This window comes from Cebus imitator, unplaced genomic scaffold, assembly GCF_001604975.1.
Source record: "Cebus imitator isolate Cc_AM_T3 unplaced genomic scaffold, Cebus_imitator-1.0 Scaffold368, whole genome shotgun sequence".
Lineage (NCBI taxonomy): Eukaryota > Metazoa > Chordata > Mammalia > Primates > Cebidae > Cebus > Cebus imitator.
Genome location: NW_016107683.1, coordinates 548502 through 571645, shown reverse-complemented (window position 1 = coordinate 571645; position 23144 = coordinate 548502). Strand labels below are relative to the sequence as shown.

The 23144-nt window shown below is 42.7% G+C and overlaps 1 protein-coding gene across 30 annotated transcripts in view; it reads left to right on the top strand.

The window, feature by feature from the left end:
- Nucleotides 1–23144, top strand: part of CELF2 (CUGBP Elav-like family member 2) — a 325875-nt gene that overhangs the window by 246258 nt on the left and 56473 nt on the right. For 27 of the 30 annotated variants that reach the window (XM_017507114.2, XM_037730912.1, XM_017507103.2 and 24 more), the window contains 4 exons: nt 3041–3175; nt 11804–11883; nt 15839–15997; nt 20135–20198. In XM_017507114.2, coding sequence (XP_017362603.1) covers nt 3041–3175; nt 11804–11883; nt 15839–15997; nt 20135–20198 — 438 coding nt within the window. The remainder of the gene's footprint in view (nt 1–3040; nt 3176–11803; nt 11884–15838; nt 15998–20134; nt 20199–23144) is intronic. The other 3 variants (XM_017507118.2, XM_017507117.2, XM_017507119.2) reach the window with 1 other exon arrangement.

Below are 23144 nucleotides of genomic sequence, written 5' to 3'. Positions count from 1 at the left end.
GCATCCCCCTGAAGCTCGAAGCCTACAAATTGTTTTAGCTAAATACCATAATTATAGGTTTACCAGTGAAACCAAGAACTTAGGGGGAATTTTTCATTTGCTTCTGTTTAAAAGAACTAAAACCAGAGTGTTCAGGGTAAGAAGGAACACAACAGGGTTTTTTTTATTACTCTCATAAAAATGTCAGCCATATTCTGCTAGGGGTAGGAGTCTCAGAGATGAGAGGGAAGGAGGAGTCACGGTGATTTTTTTCCCTATTCTACCCACTTTCCATCCCATCTATCCCCTTCCCCTTCACGGCAATATCGCATTCTTACAGGGTCTCCCCCACCAAAATCCTCCCGTGTTAGTGAGCACTGGCAGTGTAGACAGCCTGTAGCGGGTGGTGTGGACAGCCTGCAGGTGACCTCCTTGTCCAGGATATCTATTGTATGACTGGCATGGTTGTCAGGCCTGTGCTGCCCATGACTGACCAGGTTTCACCAGCTCACAGCGGATCCATGCTACTTTGCTCTCTCTGAACAGAGGAGAAAGAATTTTAATTGAAGTTTTCCGTTGGCATATAGGAGGTCAGGTCCTCAGTAGCCTCCCTCCCAGGAATCGGAGCCCACGGTGCCTGTTACCCATGTCTCCTCTGAGTCTGAACACAGGCAGTGGCTCAGGCCAGCTGATGCTCTCCTCCTTGAGCTCCTTCTGTGCAGCTGAAGCAGAAGAGGCATGCTGTCCTAAGGTCAGGCTGTTTTCCTCCGTCCACCCACACAAGGTCCATGCTACTCCATACTCTGCACCTCGCCTGGTGAGGCCCTCATTCCCCTCCCACCTGTGGTCTCTCCATTCCCTTCATCCAGCTTGAATTCCCCATCTCCCAGCAAGCCTTTCTCAGACACTGGGGTATACAATTCATAGTTGACAAGTATTGTGGAATTGTGCTTTCGACTTGCGTTCCTTGAGCCCTAGAGTTTCTGAGGTGTCCCAGGAGCTGTCACAGTGTAGAGAGAGCTAGGTGGAAGGGATTCTGACCTCCACTCACCGTCCCCCGCCTCGGGAGCTCCAGTCAGCCTGAGTACGTCATGGGCTACCTTCTCTCCATTACTAGGAGAGAGAAGAGTTCAAACCTTCATTCCATGGATGACAAAACAGAGGTCCTCAGAGGTCAGTGTATTCAAGGACACTTATCAAATTAATGGCAGCACCGGACCTACAGCCTTGGTCTCCCACTCACAGCCGCTCTCCCCTGTGAGCCTCCTCTGAACTTGGAGGAGACACAGCAGGGGAAGGGATGCTGGCCTGGGAGGAGGACTCCGGCTGTGGGCCATGCTGGGTGACCCTAGCAGGTCCCTCCCCCACTGGGCCTTGGGAGATCTTTTGGAGACAAACAGAAGCTCCCTTTGGTCTCTACCTTCGGGTCTGGAATTCTGTGAAGAGGAGCCTCTAGCTCTCTCCACTAGGCACTTTAGGGCTGTGCTGTCCCATGTAGCAATCCTTTGGGGCTCTTTAATTAAAATTACATTTTAGAAAGCACTTCCTCAGTCACATCAGTCCCTTTAGGTACTCAGTAGCCACATGTGGCTTCAGCTTCTGTGTCAACAGCTCTGCGGTAGAGGAACCCACCTGGTACCAGTACACCTGCCCCAGCCCCTTCGCAGCTCAGACACGAGCTTGAGTATCCAGAGGGAACTGGCCCCAGTAAGTCTGGGATAAGTGCTCGTTGGTTAAATGAAAATGAGATACTTCCTGACCAGGGTAGGATTAAAAGAAAAGCCAATTAAATAAGAATGACAAGTTGATAACGCAGATTCAAAACAAACATTTATGTGCAAGTGGCTGAAGGCAGAGACCTCCTCTAGGCTGGGACTCTCTTTAGTCTGGTGCAGCTGGCTTTTTTTTTTTTTTTTATTCTAAAAAATAGATTGAAATGAAACGATGGAAAAGCAGCAGGACTTCTCCCCATGGGTGTCTGTGATGTCCTTAAAAGAAAGAAAAAAAAAAAGGCGCCTCTCCTAAAAAAAAGACTCCAAATACCCAAATACTGTCCTAAAATCAGCTTTAACCTTGCCTTTCAGGCCGAAAGTAGTTCACATGTCCTGAGCACATGCACACAGATTTTGAGGAAAGTCTCTCGGGCCATGCAAGGTAGACCTTGCCTTACCTTACCCCCTATCAGGTGCCCAGGTTCAAATTTCATGTCTTCCTCATGATCCCCAAATGCACTTTTGGTCCCCGAGAATCTTGCCTCCCAGTGGTTAGCACAGCACTGTTCCCTCCTTGATCTTTTGTGAAGGGCCAGGCGCTTGGGACCATCTAAGGTATTTCTCCAGCAGCAGCCACCCCATTCTCCTCCCTAGAATTGGCTTCCTATTGAGCTATAATTAACATGGCTGGTTAGAACCAGGTATGGGACCTGGTTAGCACGGAATCACCCATGTCACAGGAAAGAGGTACTTTCCTAGCTCCCCAGAGAAGTGACAATCTCTCTGATCTCTCATTCTTGTCTGGATCAGCAGGGATGAAGCTATCTGAAACAGAAAAAATGTTTTCTTCCCTCGAATGCTTTGTTAAAAGTTTCATTTGCTGTTTCGCTCCATCCACCCTGTTGTCTTTCCTCTCCTGACCTTTCTCTGTCCCTGTCATTCAGGTTAAAAGAATGTCTACAAAAAACCCAGAATAAAATCTGTATCCAAAAATTTCCCCAAGGAATGGTAGTGTTGAGCAGTTATACAATCCTTTGAAATTTTAGTCACCACATTACTATTAGTTTCTGGATAGGAGAGAAGAACTTAACAGCATTCCATGTTGTATTAAAACATTTTATTAATAACAAGTGCACAGGGAGAATGAGGCATTCAGGAAGTGCCAGGTGGGAGGGATCGGCAGGGTGGGGCGCATAGAGGGAGAAGAGTGGCTGGACATCTGCAGAGTGGGCCTTGGGATATGTGCTTGGTCTCACATGGCTGGGGCCTGGTTTGATGGGGTAATGGAGCATTGATTGCAAGAAAAAAGATGAAATGGCCTTTGCTCATTCATTATTTTTATCTCCTAGCTGTGGAAGACAGAAAATTGTTCATAGGAATGGTTTCGAAGAAATGTAATGAGAATGATATCAGGGTGATGTTTTCTCCATTTGGCCAGATAGAAGAATGCCGGATCCTCCGGGGACCTGATGGGCTGAGTCGAGGTGAGTGTGCTGTCTGTAAAGCCTCTCCCCTTAAGTGCTAATTGGAGCCCTGTGTCACAGTCGAGACAGATGTAGGCACCACACACAGCAAGAGGTCACCCTGTAATACATCCCATGTGATAAAGTTATCCAACCTGAACTTTTCACCATAGCTGAAATGATCACCTTTTATTTCTCAAGTTGAGAAGGTCTTGGTGCCACTATATTAGCTCAAGTTATCACTGTCAGGTGCGAAGCCAACAGGCTTCCCTACTGCTAGGTATCCTTTTCAATATCAAATTGAAGTGGATGTCGGGGGGCAAGAAGGAGAGGTAGAAAATGAGAAAGGATATTTGTTGTTTTCATCTTAGTGATCAGGCTTTCTGCTTGTGCCTGAAAGAAATGTTAAGAATATGGTCCTCTTCACAGTGACACAAACCAGGGAAACAGCATCAGTGTTCACACACAGTGCAGTGCAGATAGGAATGTGGGGTGAGTGGGCCTGTCTTGGGGTATTAGAGTTTTATTTCAGAGAGCAAAACTCCTGGAGTCCTGAACCAGGGGAGCTCTTTAAGTGACAGAAAAATGACTTTTCCCTGAAGAAGATTGTAGGCTCTTCTTTGCCACCACAATAGAAGCAAAAGCTGTAGCTGAGAGGCTTGATGATAAGCCAGTATTTTTGCGATCAGCTATACAAAATATTTGGAAATCACCATTCTCTTCCCTGTTGGCCTCTCCCTTGACAATGCTGCACACCTCCTTCCTGAAACCACTCATAAAGGCTGACACTGGAGGTTGACAATTCGTCTGACTGCCGTTACCTGAGTCAGTCCGAGGTGGAAATGTATACATAAAATGTGTTTTTCTCTTCTTGCAAGAAATCCATATTTTTAGCAACATGGAGAAGGTTTTCATTCTTTTATTACTGTAATTACCAGGGCAGTTTCTGTGGGGCAAATGAGGAACTTGGTTTCATTCTCAATCTCTGGCTCTGGGCCAGCACTGACATCCCAGACCACGTGTTGAAAGAAAAGGTCAGGTCATGAGGAAAGCACGAGTTTTCACCCCTCTCACTAGTTGTACCTAACTTCAGTACCATGTGAGGAAGCACATTTGTTCTTTTGATTTTTAAACATAAAGCTTCATGATGTCAGTTGCCAGAATGGAAGGCCTGGAGAACAAAAGTGCCCACCTACAGCCACCTCCAGAGCCCCAGTGTGGAGGTAGTCTAGAAGAAAACAAGGAGGAGGTGGAACCACGCCAAGCTTTTGATTCCTGTGTTTTCTTCTGAAGGTGGTTTAAAAAAAAAAAAAAAGGCGGCATAGAAATCACAGTTTATGCATTCTCTAACAATTCTGAAATTTGTGTTATATAACACTCACTTAAAAGATGTGATTCTCTAAAAGCTGAACAAGCCATTCTATTGAGTGTGATCCTGGATTAGCACATCCAGTACCTGGGGCTCCTCTGCAGCTTTTCACCTGTGCCATCATCAGGGGCAAGCAAAGCCATCCATTGTTGTGATGGACCACACCACCTCTGGCTCCTGAACAGCCTCACCAGCCAAGGGTTGCTAGTATGCCTTCCTAGTGACTCAAACCAGCAGAGCTTCTGATCACACCTGGTCGTCCAGTTCTCCTGCAGTCGTTCTATACATATATATCCACTTAAAGAGAAACTAGGAGAGAGAGTACTGTGGGAAAAAGTGTGGCTAAGCAAAGAATAAAATACGTAGGAAGATATGATAATAGTTTTGTAATCCCTTTTCTGGTGCCAATTTGATAATTAGAATCCCTATTCTGTTGTTAATCACACTTCAGTGTAACCCTTGTAATTTTCATTCTCCAAGGTAAGGAGAAATGGCACAAGGAGAGCCCTTAAATTAATCATGATGAAATATATCATGGCTTAGGGGGTGTTGACCCCAAACTCCAGTCCCACAACTTCTACTGAAATGAAATAGAACTTCAGTAATTTTATTTTCTGACCTCTGTCCTGAGGTTTCCCCATTTATAAATATGTCTGCCCTGCTCCTCTTGCAGGGAGTCACTCGTTACTGGTGTGGTAGCTTTCTGCCTGCGCATACAATCTGCATGGGTTAGTGGAGGGACCCCAGGTAGGCAGTATATGTGCTTGATTTCTGCTCCCCCTCTGCTGGCCTGGATGCTCTAGGCAGTGACTCTCTGGCACACTTTCTCTGTCTGTCCAGTGGGGACAGTAATGAACAGCATTGCTGCCTGCAGCATTCAGAGCTCCTTGAGCATACATCAGTTATTTCTGCAGATCAGGTTTTAAAGCAGCCAGAACCTCCATGGGAAAGATCAGGATACACAGTACTTAACAAGAGAACTTAGCTAATTTGATCTGCCATTTGGTTGATTAACCAGCACTTGACACCAGAAGCAGCCTGTTCCTGCATCAAGTGACAGGGAGCATTCTCATCAATATTTTATGCAAATGCTGGCTCAATATAAAGAGGAGGAAACTCCTCCCTCCCTTTTTTTTTTTTTTTTTAAAAAAAAAAAAGTAATTTCTGGTGAATTGATGAGAATTCCCTATTGCCCAAAAAAAAAAAAAAAAAAGGGAAAATACTCATTTATAACTATTCTGAGAGATAAAGACAGACAGTGGTATGTTTTTCGATTAGCAGCACCCAGGGACTCTTGGCTACAGGGGCCTGCTCCTGAATCAGTGTATTTGTTAAAAGAACAATTCTCTTTCATGCTGCCATTTTACTTTCATTAAAGAATTGCAGTTTCAACCCAATATTAGTAAGTGTCTCCCATTAGTGGCACTGCAGATGAAGGGCATTCAGCATTTCTGTTCTTAATGTCTATTGCTGGCTCAGCTGTTTAAAAATAAATAAAAATTAAGAGAAACAAAGGCTCTGCAAAGTACCTTCTAATACAAAACCAGGGTATACCCTCTTCCATGAGAAAGTTTTAAAATCAAACTCTTGGATTATGGTAAGAGAGAAGTGCAGCTGAGTGGTTCACCTTTCTTTGTCTGCCTTTGCCCAGTTCACTACAAGGATGAAGACAAAGGAAGCACCTGGGTTATCTGGCTCCTCCCAGATTTCTAATGTCATTTCTCCCCTGCCACTTCAGTAGCCTCAGGCCCTTCCTAAGAGGCATTAGACTGAGGTTTCTCCAGGCTGGCTGACTCGGTTGCCCCACTGTATCAGAGAGGTGCCATGCCCTGACCGACAGCTATACCCATCAAGCCATGCTATACTTTCAGTTAGAATCAATGCCTTTTTTTTTTTTTTAAGTCGTGATCTACCTATTGGCAAGAAAAAAATATTTTTAAAATCCCATCATTATTCACCAGCCCCGGCCCATGTTTCAGGGCAGACACACTCAGGAAATTGTCATGACTCTCTAAGTAGAAAGCACCTAACACCTGCCAGGCACTTAGAGCCACTGAAGATCTGCGGACACTTCCTGGCTTGAGGCAGTGTGGCCATATCTCAATATGCATTTCTCCCTTTAAGGAAGTAACCCCTCTGCATCTTCTCTAACTTGGAAAACACTGAAATGCTTCCAAGCAACTATGGGAGGCTCAGCTCCTTCTGCAGTGGCTGCTCAGCCTCTCCAGGCCTGCTGTGGAAGCCTTCGTGGAGAAAAGGAGCAGGATGCCGTGGGCCCACATGTGGCAGTTCAAATGAGGAGTTTGCTCTTAAAAACAGAGCCTGAACTTTCTAAGCCAAATGTACTTAATTGACAGCATCACCTTAGCATACTGATTTCCCAAAATACACACGCTCTCACTTACCCAGAATCCCACAGTCAGCATGGGCTATTTAGGTACAGGGTTTTCTGCACCATTGCAGTTGAATATCTCTAACCCAGAGACAGTAAAGGAGTTTATTTCATTTTCCCCCCACAAACTGTAGACAAATCTTCACTGCCATTTAAGGTAACTTTCTGCTTGTTTAAGAATATTCCAGCTGTGTTTATGGTGTTCCAACATTCCCCTGCCAAAACCCTTGACAAATGGATTGGCAGTATTTTCAGGGATGTTGGCAAGTACAGACTGGATTTAGCTATTAAATTCTCATTTGTTTTTGTCATATCTGATCAGGATACAGGGATAGGCTTTTGACTATTACAACATGTACACAGTACTTGGGAGGCTGAGGCAGGAGGATCACTTGAGCCCAGGAGTTCAAGACCAGCCTGGGCAAGATAGCAAGATGCTATCTCAAGACAACAACAACAAACATGTACACAGAAAAGAATCAGCTTTCACACATTTTGGCTCTGCCCACACAGTACCTAAACATCCAGATGTGTGGGAACTTTCGTGGCATGCCCCCTGGACTCCTGACTGCATTTGCCATCTTGTTCCAAATACAATCTTCCAATCTTACCTCAGTAATGAGGTTTTGCCAGCTATTAAGTAGGTCCTAGTCTATTCCCAGCCTCGCATGCCATAAATGAATGATGTCTGCATGCCAGTTTTAAATGAAGTAACCCAGCATCAGGGGTGGCACATCAGACTGTTAGTTTTTATCCCCCAAGATTATATTGGTAACATATGTTTATGTTACCATGACTGGCTGCATTCAGATCTTTCTTTGGCTGACTAGGAATTTGTAAAGAAGTTTTCCATAGGTTAAAATCTCCTTCATACTACACTAGTTAAGTTATACTTCTTTCACTTGAAGTACAGTGGCTACTACACCTTTTTCAAAGAAGTAACACAGAAAAGCAAGAGGCCGTGGCATTGTTCATGCTTTTAAAAGTACCTGTACTTTTTTTTTTTTTTGTGCAGAGCAAGAATTCATCTAGTTCTCAATTCTCTTGCAGCTGAGAAAAAAGGTGGAACACCTGAGTTAAGATATCCTTTCAATTGAAATGACAAGTGTAATAGATGTGTTCCAAAATCTTCTCTGTGACAGGGCTACGTGCTTTCCTTAGATCTTGTCTGTAGGAGGAAATTACTTTGAGAAACCTTTCCCCAGTCAATCATTTATCTGTCTTAGCAGCAAGAAGGCATCCTCACTGAAATAAGAGGAATGCAGCTCGTTTCATTTCTGTTGGCAATCCCTAACATTCTGAAAGCAGAGATAATAAATAATTGCAAAGGTAAATTGTAGGTTGGCCAAATTTACAGATGATTTTTTTTTTTTGCTACTATATATGTGGAGGTTTTCAGACAGTAATATACATACTATCTTACCAGAATCCCTCCCCACCAAAAAAGAAAGAAGTGTGGCTTCATTATTTTAATACCTGTGTCTTTTTTCCCCCAGCCTTGTTTCTCCGGCATTTTGGTCAGTAGGCAAAGAGCCAATTGCTGAGACATGACATTCAACAGTCTAGAATGGTTAAGGGCTGTCCCTACAAGATTAGAGCCATTGTCCTGTAAAGACCCAGTGAACACCACTGCACCCAGAAGCACATGTTTAGTAGAAGAGAGGGATAGTTAAAACCCAAGTTACTGCTGAACAATGGAAAGCCTTCTGGTTGGTTTGAGAAAAAAAGCCAGCAGCCAGTCTTAATGGTAGGGACTTACGTGATCCTGTGTTAGTCTAAAGCCATAGATTGGAGGCCTAATCCTAAAGCCACCAGTGTGTTTTCACTGGTGTTGAAAACTAACATCTATCCATAGGATTTACCATGACCTCCTGTTTTAGAGAAATAACAGTGGTTAACAAGCTACCATTGCAGGAAACATTTGACTCTGAAGTTGCTTGACTTCATCCAGAGTGACACCGAAAGTGACATTTTTCAACATGCACTCCTACTTTATAAATGACACCGTAATTTTTTTCTCAAGTAATTGAACACAGCACACAGTGCAGAACTTGACAGAAGCCCCTAAGGAGACAGTTTCTCTCACTGCACCACTGCCAATAGAATTAAAAGGTTAAAGAAGTCCTCCGATGTGTCAGATCATTTTTTGGGTGGGGTAAGGATTGCATAATTAGAAGTATCAGTCAGGCTTTTTTTTTTTTTTTTTTTAAGACGGAGTTTTCGCTCTTGTTGCACAGGCTGGAGTGCAGTGGCGCGATCTCGGCTCACCGCAACCTCCGCCTCCTGGGTTCAGGCAATTCTCCTGCCTCAGCCTCCTGAGTAGCTGGGATNCCGCAACCTCCGCCTCCTGGGTTCAGGCAATTCTCCTGCCTCAGCCTCCTGAGTAGCTGGGATTACAGGCATGCGCCACCATGCCCAGCTGATTTTTTGTATTTTTAGTCAGGCTTTTAATTGCAGATTTGTTAGAGGAAAGGGCAGTGATTTGAGTTTCTAGGAACAGGATTTTATTGTTCTATTGGTAATGCTTTTCTTCTGAGGCCTGATAATTGCGGTATCTTTCTCACTAAGTTACTTTAAAAAGATCTGCTTATATGAAATTGTGGCAAATGCATAAACTGTGCCTTATTGATTTTTGTTGACATTTTATATGTTTCTTACACATTTTTAACCTCCATTTGGAAACTGTCAGTTTGGCACATGGTGCTGGATAAGAAAAACCAGTGAAGTGAATGCAGCAATCTTTTTAACTATTAAAAGCAGAATTAGTCCAGGCTCTGCTTGGTTTCAAATCTATCTCCAGTAGATGATTTGCTTTTTCCTCCATTGTAGTTTCAAGATAAGAAGTGCAAAAATAAAAATCTTTTAGTGTTAATTCCTCTGTTAATAATGCCAGAGATGATGAAAATGCTTCTGAAGAGATGTTACTTGGAAACAGATGGCACATTTGGACTGGATCATCTCAGAGCTCAGCATCAGTATGGAAGCCAGTGGAGGTCCTGTCCTCTGTCCCACACTTATATCATCTAGCTGCCTTATAGAAGGCCACTAAATTGCTTTTATGGATGACAGAAGCTGCAGTCAGTCTTAGTACAGGTAGTGTGTTCAAATAGTAAGCTTCATCAGCTGCTGTGCTGTCGGAAAACCACATGAGACAGCTCAGCATTGACCGTGAGCTGGACGTCATTCAGGCTTCTTCAAGCCAGCTTAGCCAAGAAGCGAATGTAAGATGAGTTTCTCATGTACTGAGAGTTTTTTGTATATTAAAAATTATAGCATGATGCAAAAAAAATGCATTGACTTATTTTCATGACTGGATGTCGTTGTGCTTTGGGGTAACCGGCAAGCATTGCTTTCTCTTACTGCTGTTTGATTAAAAGGTGCTACGACAGTATTGACTTGATAATCTCACCAGGTACTCGTGCAGAGCAAAAAGAAGAAAATATATTTTATGGCTTACAAATTGATTTACATAAACCAAACAATCTGCTGGTCATTGGAATGCAGAATGTTCTATTTTGCTTATTGGCCACAGGGGCAACAATCTCGCATTGTTGATGCCAGAATTCTGCTTTTCATGCATTCACTCTGAAATGACAATAGGCTTCAGCCTCTCAGTGTTTAGATTTGCTTCATTTGGAGATCTTTTAAGTAGTAATAGCAATGTTTTGAGGAAATTGAGTGGAACACTAAATTATTCTCTGATACCTAAGTTCAAACTGTGCAAGGCTAAAGAAGCTGAAAATCAATGCACTTTTAAAGTCATTAGAGATCATAAGTGAAATAAGTCTGTGTTGCTTTAGCTAACCTTTTAGTGTGCTGCGGTTTTATTAAAATATCAGCCTGAATCTGCATTAATTTCACAGTCTTTTTCTCTAAGAAGCCCAAGGGTACGTGATGAATAAAATGTAAATTTGAGAAGGCAGTGTTTTTATTAGTGAAAAGGGCAATGAGCCGTGTAGTTGGAACAGTGACCTGCATGGTGGCCAGCGCTGGTACAAGGAGCAGGAACAGGCACTACAGAGTCTAGTCATTTTACAGCACAAGAAAAAACAGGCATGGAAAGTTTCACTGGTCTCCCGGTAGATATTCAGAGAAATGTACATTGTCTTGTGTATGTTAGACTTGAGGTCAAATTTTTGATATGTTTCAGAAATTCGCAAGTCTCAAAAGTCATGAAGATTTTATGCAGATAAATGCCAGTGCACTTTTTTTTACATTTTACTTTATAGCAGGATTGAATATTCTCGGAGTAGTACAGCATTTGTTTTTATTAATAATTAGTAATTACTAAATAGTTTGTAACAGATTTGATATATATGTTTGTATTTGCATAGCAACAATTTATACATATATATTTTTTAAACTACTCAGAAGGTATTAGATACATTTATTTGCTGACATTTTGAGCTCTTAAAATTTATTTGCTAATTTGCTCTTGGTGTGAGGATTTTCTTATTTGTCCCTTTAAAAATCAATGATAAAATTTAAAATGCAAAGCCCTCATGTGTGGATGCCCTCAGTAAAGATCATCAGTCAAGGAGAAAATGGAAAATAGCAACTTTTTATTTTAGAAAATGCAAACTAGATCTTGCCGATTTCAAACCCTGTGGCTAAAAACAGTACCCAACTTCCTCCCCTAGTTTCCATTTAAAAAATAAACTAATAAATAAATACGTCTTTCTGCTTTGGTCAGATTAGCAAGTCAGCACTGTGAATAAAAAGCAAAATAAGATAAAACCAAAGAGAGAAGTTGTTTATTTTTATGTACTACTGAGAACAGTGTCGTCTTGTGGCAGTTCTCGTAGACTGTGTTGGTTTAACAAGCGTCCAACCCTTTTGTCTTGTTGTTTTTTGTCTTTCCTGCTCCCTGTCCCCTTGTTTCCCACAGGCTGTGCGTTTGTCACATTTTCTACAAGGGCAATGGCACAGAATGCAATCAAAGCCATGCATCAGTCTCAGACCATGGAGGTACTGTATCATCTGCCCTTTCTTTGTTTTCTTTGTGCAAATGATGGGGAATGGTAAAGCAATTCTCTCCTGTGTGGATTGTTCACATGACAATCACAGATGTAAACTTTCACCATCTCAGTTTTTATTCATTCATTCTCATTCTCTCTCTCTCTCTCCCCCCCCCCCGCATTTTCCCCCTAATGACTTGAAATGCATTTAGTAAAACCTTCCACTTGCTCTCCAGTTATTTCTTTGAGCCTTTTATTGCAGTGGCACAGGTCCTGAGGTGTAAAATTGTGAGCACTTTAAGCAAACTGTCATTCTAGACCTACAGGATCAAATACGTTCCCCACCCTGGGGTCAGTGTGGATGAAACAGTAACAGCCCCCACCCCAAATTGCTGCTTGCCCTGTGCTGAGTCCCAGGGTTCTTTCTTTTGTACACGGTCAAGTTACCTTTATTCTAGTCAAGCAGCATTGTGTTTTTACATGAAGAATGTTGGAGAAAGTTATTATTTCTCCCACTGCATTTAACAGTGTAAATGCAAATTTGGAAAATAGGATTTGTCTGCTTCCTAAAAAATGAGCAATAATGAAGAAACATAATAAAGGCTCAAATGTGGTCTCCTCATGAGAGATCATGGCTTTAGGGGAAGGTGACTACCCGGGTGTGGCTGTACACCCACAAACATAGCTAGATGGCTCTATACTTTTAGTCTGTGATTTGGGTCATGGCCTTTCAGAATTTTGCACAAAAGCATTCCAAGAGTGATATGCCGTTACTTCTGTATTGTCTGATAGAATCATTTGGGAGTGCATGTTCTGCTGTATTATGTATACTGTATCTTTGTGTATGGGTGATCTTTTCTGGAGGTGGCCTTGTGGTGTTATCTGAAGCTATGTTTTTATATTTTGAAAAAATATATTTTCAATTTTATTTAATATGCAGAAAACTTTTTTCTTGATTGAGCTTCTGTTTTACCCCTGTTTTGTTGGGGTTTTATTTTTTGTTTGTTTGTTTTTGTTTGTTTTTTGCAATGCTGCATCTCCCAAAGCATGCTGGGAGCCAAGTGATCAGTATGCGTCATGTTTTGTGGGCAACTTTTTTTATAGTGAATCGAAAGGTGGGTGCAAAGGGGGGAAGGAGTGTGCATGGCATTGTCATTCAGTGTTGACTGTACTTTTCTGACTTGTGATACCAGCATTGCAAAGCCTATTGTCTTTTTCAAACATTCATCTTGACTTTGATATTCCTAACATATCTTATATAATCAATGTGTTTTCCTTGCAGTGCAATGCATTTTTAAGACACTCACAATCCCCTACCTGAAGGCAAACTCAGGTGAAAATCGGGCACGATAGGAGATAATGAGCAGGATTTGGAATGTCTAGGAAGCTAATTTTGTCTGACATGCAGTTACACATGTGATGGTGTTTTGCTTCCCTCTTTCTCTTACTGAGGCTGTTCCATTCCTGTGGATTAGCCTGATTTCCAGCCACATTTTAATCTTCAATTCAATTTGAAGATTAAAATGGAAATGCCATCGGGGCAAAAAAAAAAAAAAAAGTCTTGTATTTATCTTCCATATATGCAGTCATTCTTATTTTTATTTCTTGTAATTTAGTGATTTGTACCCAAATTGGCCTCACCTGAGATAAATTTTTTTAACTTCAATTCTTTCACCTCTGTTAGAAACGTTGCCATCCCCATTGCTTCCCGTGGAGCCCCCCAGTAATGCTCACGGAGCCATGGAGAACCCGTGGGAGATCACGTTCCGTGTGTTCCCGTAGAAGGAGTACTCGGGATCATAAAGCAGAACTGGGCATGAGCGAGGCTGAGAAACAGTAGGCTCCCATAATGGAAAGAGTTTGTTAGAGCACTGGGGCATGTTTGTTCTTAAGCCCTTCATCTTTTATTATTATTAATGTCTGTGTTACTTAAAAACCAAATTCGGTATACTTGTTTTTAAAACTGGACATCCATGCTTACACAGAGGGACCCTCTGACACTTAAATTTCTTTTTTAGTTTTTTCTTTTAATTGACATTTAAATGGATATGTATTACACAGTCATAATTGTTGGACTAACATTGTTTATTTTTTAACTAATTACATTATTTCCAGGATTCTGGCATACGTCTTTAAACAAGATGTATTACTTAATTCACAATGATGTGAATGTTGAAAGAACAAGGTCTTACAATTTTATATTGTGCCTTCTATTTCTCCACTTGCCTTTATTCTCTCTCTTCCCTATTTTTCATGGTTTAAGTAAATCATTTTTAAGCTATAATCATAGGCCTAATTTTCTACTTTTGTATCATTTTTTAGTCTTTAAGGAAGATGTTCTATTAGGAGAAATGCTATAATTTGTTACGGAACAAATTTGATGGGACAATAACAACCCTCTTCCATGCAAAACCCCTTCTCTACATAATTTTAAAAGTATGTTGCTCTCTTTAAAGTGATAAAGTACTGAAACATGGAGCAGATACAGAAAAATGAATTACAGAATTTTTTAAATGATGGAAATAGGATTTTTGTGCAGTTTACTAACATTTAACATTCTGTACCATAACTCTGCCTACCAGAGCTGAAGACCAATAGGCTGGAAGCTGAACACTGAAATACTCATCTCATTTTTCTCACGATTTTTTATTAGCAGACATGATATCCTCGTATATTCAGAACTGCATCCCCAGTAACTACCCAAGGTGATAAGGGAAAAAAATGCGTTTGTTTTCCAGAAAAAAGAAACATGACCCAAAGGGAATGGAACAGAGAAGCTCATTTAAATAGGAATATAACATTCTGAGAGGAGAGAGAGAGAGGTCTATTATCATGCTGAGCTTCAATAAAAGTTTTTCTTTTAATCACTTGGGTAGAATTACTTCTTTATACCTCAGCAAAACTGAACAGCTTTAACTGTGATGAAATGTGTAGGCAAGCCACACGAAGGAGGAGAAGAGGCTAGGGAAGGAGGGGAGACTGCTGCTGAGTTATTTAGCAAGTGGCGAGTGTTGGAAAGGTGCTTTGGAAAGGAGGTCTTCGCGCTTGAGGTGTCAGGCTATTATCTTCCCTGATGATTTTATCTAGCTCAAAAGTGAATTCTGTGACCTTTGGCCATTTCTTTCTCACTACCACCTACCCCTTGCCTTTTAAAGGAAATCAAAACTGAAAGAAGCTGCTAGAATGGGGAGGTTCATTAGGGAAAGAAGCCCATGGACTCCTCCGTCTGCCATTCACAGTCTATCTCCTTTGGCTAGAACGTGCTTCTGGTTTTTGAGTTTGCACCAGCTCCCGGGATGACGGGTAGCACAGGTGTGCTGAGGGAAGAGGCCTCTCTGAAAACCTGAATGGTTACTCTGGAGAATGCCTGTCTTCTCTGGATATCTCCTGCCCTCATCCACAGAGCTAAAATGAAGCCCTTCTCCCTATTATTGCTGGGTCAATAGGATTTTCACAATCACAAAGTTCACAGGTACATAACTGAAAATTGGAAAGAGTAAAAAGATGAATGAATGAGAGATATGGCCATTCCCATTACAAATTCTCCCCTTTGTCCTCTGTCCACCAATGAACATGGGCAGACACACAAAGCCAAGTCTGTCTTTAAGACGACAAAACCATGAAGCTCCATTAAGGAACCTCGGTAAGGGCTAGTGTCTGTAAGGAGGTCCTGCAAGGTTGAAGGAAGACACAGGAAGAGAGGAGAGGCCATTACTAATCAGAGCAAGAAAGCTGGTGACTTTACCCATCACCAGATCCCTCAAAGAAACCACTGGCAATGTCTGGATTTTTCTGTTGATGGTACTATTCAGAGAAGAAGGAGGAATATCAAACCATTTTAAACCATTTCAGCCCATTCCATGTGCTCCAGGCTAGTGCAGAAAGGTAGCTCCGGTGCTGAGTGTCGTGAGTGGATTCCGCCAGCCTGTAACCCCCTCTCCACTTTCCAATGTGTCTGACCACAGGGCTGCTCTTCACCTATCGTGGTGAAGTTTGCTGACACTCAGAAGGACAAAGAGCAAAGGCGCCTCCAGCAGCAGCTCGCTCAGCAGATGCAGCAGCTCAACACTGCCACCTGGGGGAACCTGACGGGGCTGGGCGGACTCACCCCGCAGTATCTGGCGGTAAGTGTTGGGCAGTGCCGGCAAGGTCCTCACCCGCTGAAACTCTGCAAACTGACTTTTTCCCTCCCTATGCTGAGGCATTCTTTTTCATTACATTTTCAGTCTTGGGGAATTACTGAAATCAGCATTTATGCAGGATATTTTTCCAAGTTAAATTGATTCAATTAAGAACAGGAATAATTGGATTCCTGCCTGATGTAGACTGGGCAAAGTCCCACAGGCTAAACTTCTAACCAGTGTTTGAAAGGCACCCCAACACCCTGAGTCAGAAGACATGCCGCTGATGATTAAGGATAGGGAGGCTGCTGGGTTCATCCATGTCAGGTCGGTGTCGGCCCCAGCAGGACCTCCAGTGAAATCTCCCGGGACTTCTAGTCCACTGTCCTGGCTCTTCGAGGTGGAACCTATTGGTGAAATCAAGTGTTTCTTACTTTGTTTATTTGAAACCAACAAAATTCTATTCTATTTCAAGCCCAGCAGATGCAGTTCCTTCAGCCATTCCTTACATCTCATGGTATCTGAATTTGAGCTTTCTGGCTGGTCATGATTTCTTCATGCTCCTTGTTTCACTTTGTCGGTATCTTTATTGAAATACAGTGACCAGAATTTAAGACAGTCCCCCCAGCAAGATCTGAACAGAACGCAGTAGTAACCCCTAGTGTGGACTTAGGGCCTCTGACTGGAGCTTGAGACTGGGATTTGTAGTAACCAGGGCAGATGTGGGCTGGAAGGCAGCCAGTACTCTAAAGATTTTATCTTTACTATAATTCCTGCTGAATCATGCTCTTCTACCCCATTTTTCTGCTTTGGAACATAAGTGCTAGACTTCACATGTATGAATATGTTTTCATATTGTGGGTTTGGGCCTTTGATTCCAGCCTCTGAGGGTGTGTGTGTACACCCCACAGGTCTTGGGTCCTAATTCTGTCATTTTACATTTTAACTATCCCTCTTGGGATGCTATCACCCATTAGCTTACTTTGTAGCAGAAGCTGTGCTGTTTTGTCAAATGATCTTCCCTATTACATTGGAAGGTGAGATTATCCTGCTTATGGGGCAGATGAGGAAAGGGAGACTCAAAGAAGCTAAGTAACTTAACCCAGAATCAACCAGCTTCTTGTGGCCCATGAGACTTCAGCCCTGCATGTCCTGCCAGCTGGCCATACGGCCTCTTTGAGGACTCTGGGTGCTGCTGTGGCTCACTTTCATCTTTTTAGCTGCTCCACCCTCAGTGCCCAGTGGGGTCTGGTACATAATAGCTCTTCAATATATATTTGATTAATGAATGAGAAGCATCCTTTTCCTGTCTTCCTCTGTGCTCTTAGCAAAAGCATTGGCTCAGCTTGCCATCACTTTCACTCCATTTCTATACCTTTTCATGAAGATACCATGAGAGATTTTGTCAGCTGTCTTGCTGAAATCTATATTTGCTCTGCCATTGTTTTCTTATCAGTCTAAAAATTGCTTTAAAAAAATAAGCCTAGCTTGACTGTGATTTTTTTTTCCACAAATGTGAGCTGTTCAGTTGTGCACAGGCACTTGGTTTAATTATATGCACCAGAATTTTTGTCCGAGGCTGACATCATACGCACCTTCCCATACTCTCTAAGAGTCCGGCTTCCCATCCACCATTTCTGAAAATTGAGACACGTGAACACTCTTGTCTTCTAGCACATCTCCTATGCCCCACAGCTCACAGAAGTCTCAGGCACATGTTTTGGGGACCATATCTGCAAATTACTTCTGTACATGAAGGACAGTAAATCTCAGCCTCCTTTATAGAAACATGTTGTTAAATGCTCTCACTGCATTTCCCTCTGCTGTGGGTGATTCTTTCTTGGCCATGTTTGTTCTACTCCCTTTCAGTTGAAAAGCCCTTTCTCTGAAGGAGCCCTCAGTTGCCTTGAGTGATAGGTTCTGACCCTGGCTCACCAGAGGTTGGTTATCCATGGCAATAATACTGGGTGGTGGTTTAATGACACTCTGGTGTTTCCACTTACCTCCATAGCTGTTGTTAACTCCTCAAAGTATCTTCACAGCTAGCTTAATTTTAAAAATTTAAAAACATTGAATATGAGGAGGAAGTTGGAGTTGATAAGCCTAAGAGAATGCAAACACAACAAATCTAACCAAATAAGGCCTTGCTACTACAATGGACAGTCCCTAGCTTTTCCCACTGTGTCTTCCTCACTCTCTTCCTCTTTCTGTGTGTATAAGAGTATGTGTGTGGGCAAGGAATCAGAGGGATGAGTGAACACAGACTTTGTTTGGTTTTAGTACCTGTTAGTGTGAAGTCCCATAATATTGTACCTGAGGCTTAGGTTGAATCAGCCGAGGGTTCCCAACCCCTGGGCCGGGTTCTAGTACCCATCCATGGCCTGCTAGGAACAGGGCTGTACAGCAGGAGGGAAGGGGAGGCGAGTGAGCATTACTGCCTAAGCCCCACCTCCTGTCAGATCAGCAGCAGCAGGAGATGCTTGTAGGAGCACGAACCTGCTGTATACTGTGCATGGCGAGGGATCTGGGTTGCTTGCTCCTTGTCAGAATCTAATGCCCGATGACCTAAGGTAGAACAGTTTCATCTCGAAACCTTCCCGCAACCCCTGTCTGTGGAAAAACTGTCTTCCACAAAACTGGTCCCTGGTGCCAAAAAAGTTGGGGACTGCTGGAATCCGCCACTGATAATTCTACACTGCTTGGTGCTTTTACCTCACTTGAGATCTATTTTTGAGTCATATCCATGTGTAGAGTTTTTCATATCAAACTGGAAAGACCTGGACTTCCCCAGAGGAACAGTGTTCCAGATTGTTTCACAGAGCCCCAAATAAATTCTGAAAGCTTCCCCCCGCCCCCCGAGACGAAGTCTTGCTCTGGCGCCCAGGTTGGAGTGCAGGGGCACCACTTCTGCTCAGTGCAGCCTTCGTCTTCCAGGCTCAAACAACTTCTCATGCCTCAGCCTTCTGAAAAGCTGGGATTACAGGCATGTGCCACCACACCCAGCTAATTTTAGTAGAGATGGGGGTTTTGCCATGTTGTCCAGACTGGTCTTGAACTCCTAACCTCCAGTGATCCACCTGCCTTGGCCTGCCAAAGTGCTGGGATTACAGATGGGAGCCACCACACCTGGCTCTGAAAGCTATTTCTAAAATAGTGAATTAATCTTGTTCCTCCTAGCACGTAGTATGACAACAGTATTTCAACAATAAATGTGACAAATCTGTGTTTCTGGTATCCATGTACAGTTGAATACAGGAGACAGCTGTATGTTTTTGTATTGATCTACCTTACTAAAAAGAATAGCAGTAAGCAGAGCCCAGCGCTCCGTATTTCACCTCAGTTAACCTGCAGTTCAGCTGCGTTGGACAAGTGCAGCTGCACTCCGGGGGCTCCAGGCCTTTCTCTCGTGGCAGCCATTCATTCTGCATGGCAGGAAAAATGGATCCCTGAAAGCACTAGTGGAAAACAGACTTTCTCACAAGTAGTTTAATTTTTTTGAAGATTGACATTAACAATGCGTGACTTCGACGTATATAGCACCAGACAATTCTCAGTTTTGACAAGCTGTATGTTTCTCTCTGCAGTGAAGACTTTTAAAACGGCTGCCCATTTGCGTGGTCATACAGTGGGGGCTGCAGCTGTACGGCTGTGAATAGACGCATTCATGTTAGTAGTTACCATGATGATCTTTATGTTGGCACCAGAGTCAGTGATTCCATGTGCTTCTGATGAAGGGTGAAGAAAGCTGAACAGTGCTGGAAAGTAGAAGAGAGGGAGGGAATGGACCCTGATTGACAGAGATGAGTTATGGTAACTGCTAGACTACAGAGAGAAATAATTAGTCATGCTATGTTGGTTTCAATAGATTTAACACCTGGTTGTTAAAAAGAGTAAATTGATTAATTGTTTTAAGGCAGCAGTGTTAGTGAGTTTCCCCAGTGTCTGTGTTTCTGAATAGAGATTAGACATGAATATGGATTTACAGCCCCAGCTCTGGGACCTTCAGCCCATCAGTAGGCAGGAGCAACCAACTCTGTAAATGCAAAGTAAACCGAATTTTTCCCCAATTTAATGAGGAAGTTACTTTGCTCTCACCTTCTCCACCTTGCCCTGACTTTGCACTTGTGTGTTCATCCGCAGCTCCTGCAGCAGGCCACCTCCTCCAGCAACCTGGGTGCGTTCAGTGGCATTCAACAAATGGCAGGTAAGTCAGGAAGCACACCTCTCCTTTGACTATGCCATTGTCAGAATTTGGGGTTGGTTCTCAGGGCAAAGAGAAGCAGTGGGGGAAGAGAACCAAGAGTGATCATCAAACTTGTTAGCTTTCTGTCTTAGGTGTTAACATTGGAACCTCCTGCTCTCAACTGTCGCTGCTACCTCTTAGGTTACCTCCCACCTTCCCTATGCATGACAGCTGTAGAATGAAGGAGATGAGAAATCCTGCTTGGCATCTATATCAACATATGACTGGATCAACAAATGACTTTCTAGTCATTTGTTGTTTTTATAAATAAGATTGATTACTGGGGGCTTTCCAGCCAGATTCCTATATCCAGAGCAGCCAAATGATTGACTCTCCTCTAAAATCTGAATAATAGTCAGTAAAGATGTTCTGACCTCCATAATGAAAGCCGGGATTGCAGGCCTATCTTTGATGCAGTTTGCAGCCCCTTGATAATGACAGACAATTAACAGGGCGCCTTTTTTACTGTAGTGCCCCAGTTGACAGAATTGTGCATCAGAAGCTTTTATGTGAAAGTATAATCTTTGTTCTCGAAAAAATCAAAGTGTGACTGTGTTTGAAAGCCAGCTCGTTGAAGGATTCCTTCTTCTAATGAGCTGCGCCAGTAGTAACTGAGGTGCAGTGATTAGCGAAAGGTCACTCCTGCCGAGCCACCTTCCGTGCTGATTTCCCTACCTAACACAGGGCCAGGGAAGGCAGCAGGCGCAATAAATCAGAACACAGGTGCCCATTAACCTGTCATGAGGAACGGTCAGAGAGCCTTTTCCTTGTTTGATTCCAAAAAGGTGGGGGAAGAGGGCAAGGAGAAGAACGGGTTTTTGGCATATTAGAACCAAGCATGGTTTGTTTTAATCAAGGACACCCTGATTCAGTGCGGTGAAACCTTCATGTGCACAATGAAGCTTGCTTTTTTGTCACCATGAAAATTCCTTTTTTCCACATTTCTGTTTGTGTGTGTGTTTGTTTGTTTTTTAATATGTATCCTTGGGGTTTTTGGTTTTTGGTTTTTGTGTTTTTTGTTTGTTTCACTTTGAATGAATCTGGAAAAACTTTCAAGGGGGCTTCTCCCTGGGTGTGTTACGTGATTGGCAGCCCAGCCGTTGTGGCCAGAGGGCCCTGGAAACTCATCAGCTGACAGCCTTCCTTGGCCTGCAATAAAAATACTTCTGAAATCTTCGTTGGGCTTTAAATCCGTTGGCACTGCCACGTGGTTTTGTTGTGACATACCTTCTGGATTATTAGAAATGATATAACTTGAAATGATAAATAGCTAAATCATTCAGCAGCATCTTTACTTACACAGTTTGGGAAGCTGGCCTTGGAGCTAAGAATCACATTGAATGGTTAATTTACTTTTAATTCTATGAAAGGAACTAGAGAGAGGTAAGTAAAATATTCAGGGGATGTTTTGTGTTTAAAAGAGAAAACCTCCTGATTGCAAGCTCTAAAATAAATGCTAAGATTTGTCACACTTTCAGCCCATGGGAGATTTGCTTTTCTTCTAACACTATGGACCCACCGGGATCGAAATTAGGGGCTTTCCTTAGAGGAGGCCTCAGGCTTTCCCACTCCCACAGCTGAATTATGCAGAGCAGGTCACTGGGTCCCAAGGCTGCTACCGAGCGTGGCGTCCGGGGTGGACAGCGTGCCCTGTCACCTTTCATTAGGGTGGATGTGCCTGTGCCGCACCAGCCGCAGGTCAGGATGCCAGTGCCTGTGCACTCTTCGTGCTCATTTGAAAACTCAAGGTATCTTGGATCACCTTACAAGGTGCCGAGGAGCAGATGGCTAATTTAAAGGCAATCTGTATGTGCTCTGAGCCTCCCAAATTATCCATTTCTTGAATCCTGAATGTGTAAAATTGAGCACACTAAGTCCACACAGGCTAGGAAATCAAATGCTGGACAGGCCACTCTCGGCCATCATTTGGAGTATTCCGAGTCTTCAAGGTGTAGCTGTCAGGCTCTGTAAAGGATACCTTGCATTTATAGTGATCATCAGGTCTCATCTTCATGCATATTTAAAGTATTACGGTTTGGAGTATTTTTTCCACCAGTGAAGGAAAGTTTATATGGCCTCTCTGTTCTTGCCATGAATCTGCACCGGTGTTACACAGTGATCATGGTGGATGGGTGATGGAGGTTTCTTCCTAAGAGAAGCTTTCTCAGCTTCCCCAGATGTGAGAGGGGCACCTCTCTTCCACGTTCCCCAGAGCCCCTTCCTTCCTTGCCTACCTCTGCGCTCACCTTCCTGGATACTCCCTACTCTTTGACTCTTCAGTGTTCCAGGAGGGCATAGCCTGGTGGCTGTCAGACTCAGCCCTCTCTCCTCTAAGAGCTGCTCATGAGTATTCTTGAGTGGATGAGTGAATAGATATGTCACTCAACAGACATAAATCCCCTGTGGAGCTTAAGTTAAATACCCAGTTTTTGAATTAAGAAATTTGTCTTCAGCAATATGTATAAACCAAAAGAACATTAAACTAATGACAGTATCTTTACAAATGAGTTATTGGGGATTTGGAGATAGTTTGTGTAACATAAAATGTAACAAATACAATAGAAAGTATGATAGTGGGATTGAAGAAACCCAAGAGGTGATTTATCCCAAACACCACCTGACGTTACAATGCTTATTGGGTGATTGATACTGTGTCCTACTTAGAGTGAGCACATAAACAATTCAGATGTAATTTTTCTGTATTACATTTATATATATATATATATATATATATATATATATATATATATATATATATATATATGTATGTATACGTGTGTGTGTGTGTGTGTGTGTATGACGATCTCTGCATCTAAAATTCAAGTGGTGCAGCCTGGAATACTATCGCCAAAAGTGAAAAATCATTTCAGAAATGAATAATATTTTGTTGTGAACAACTCTCAAAAC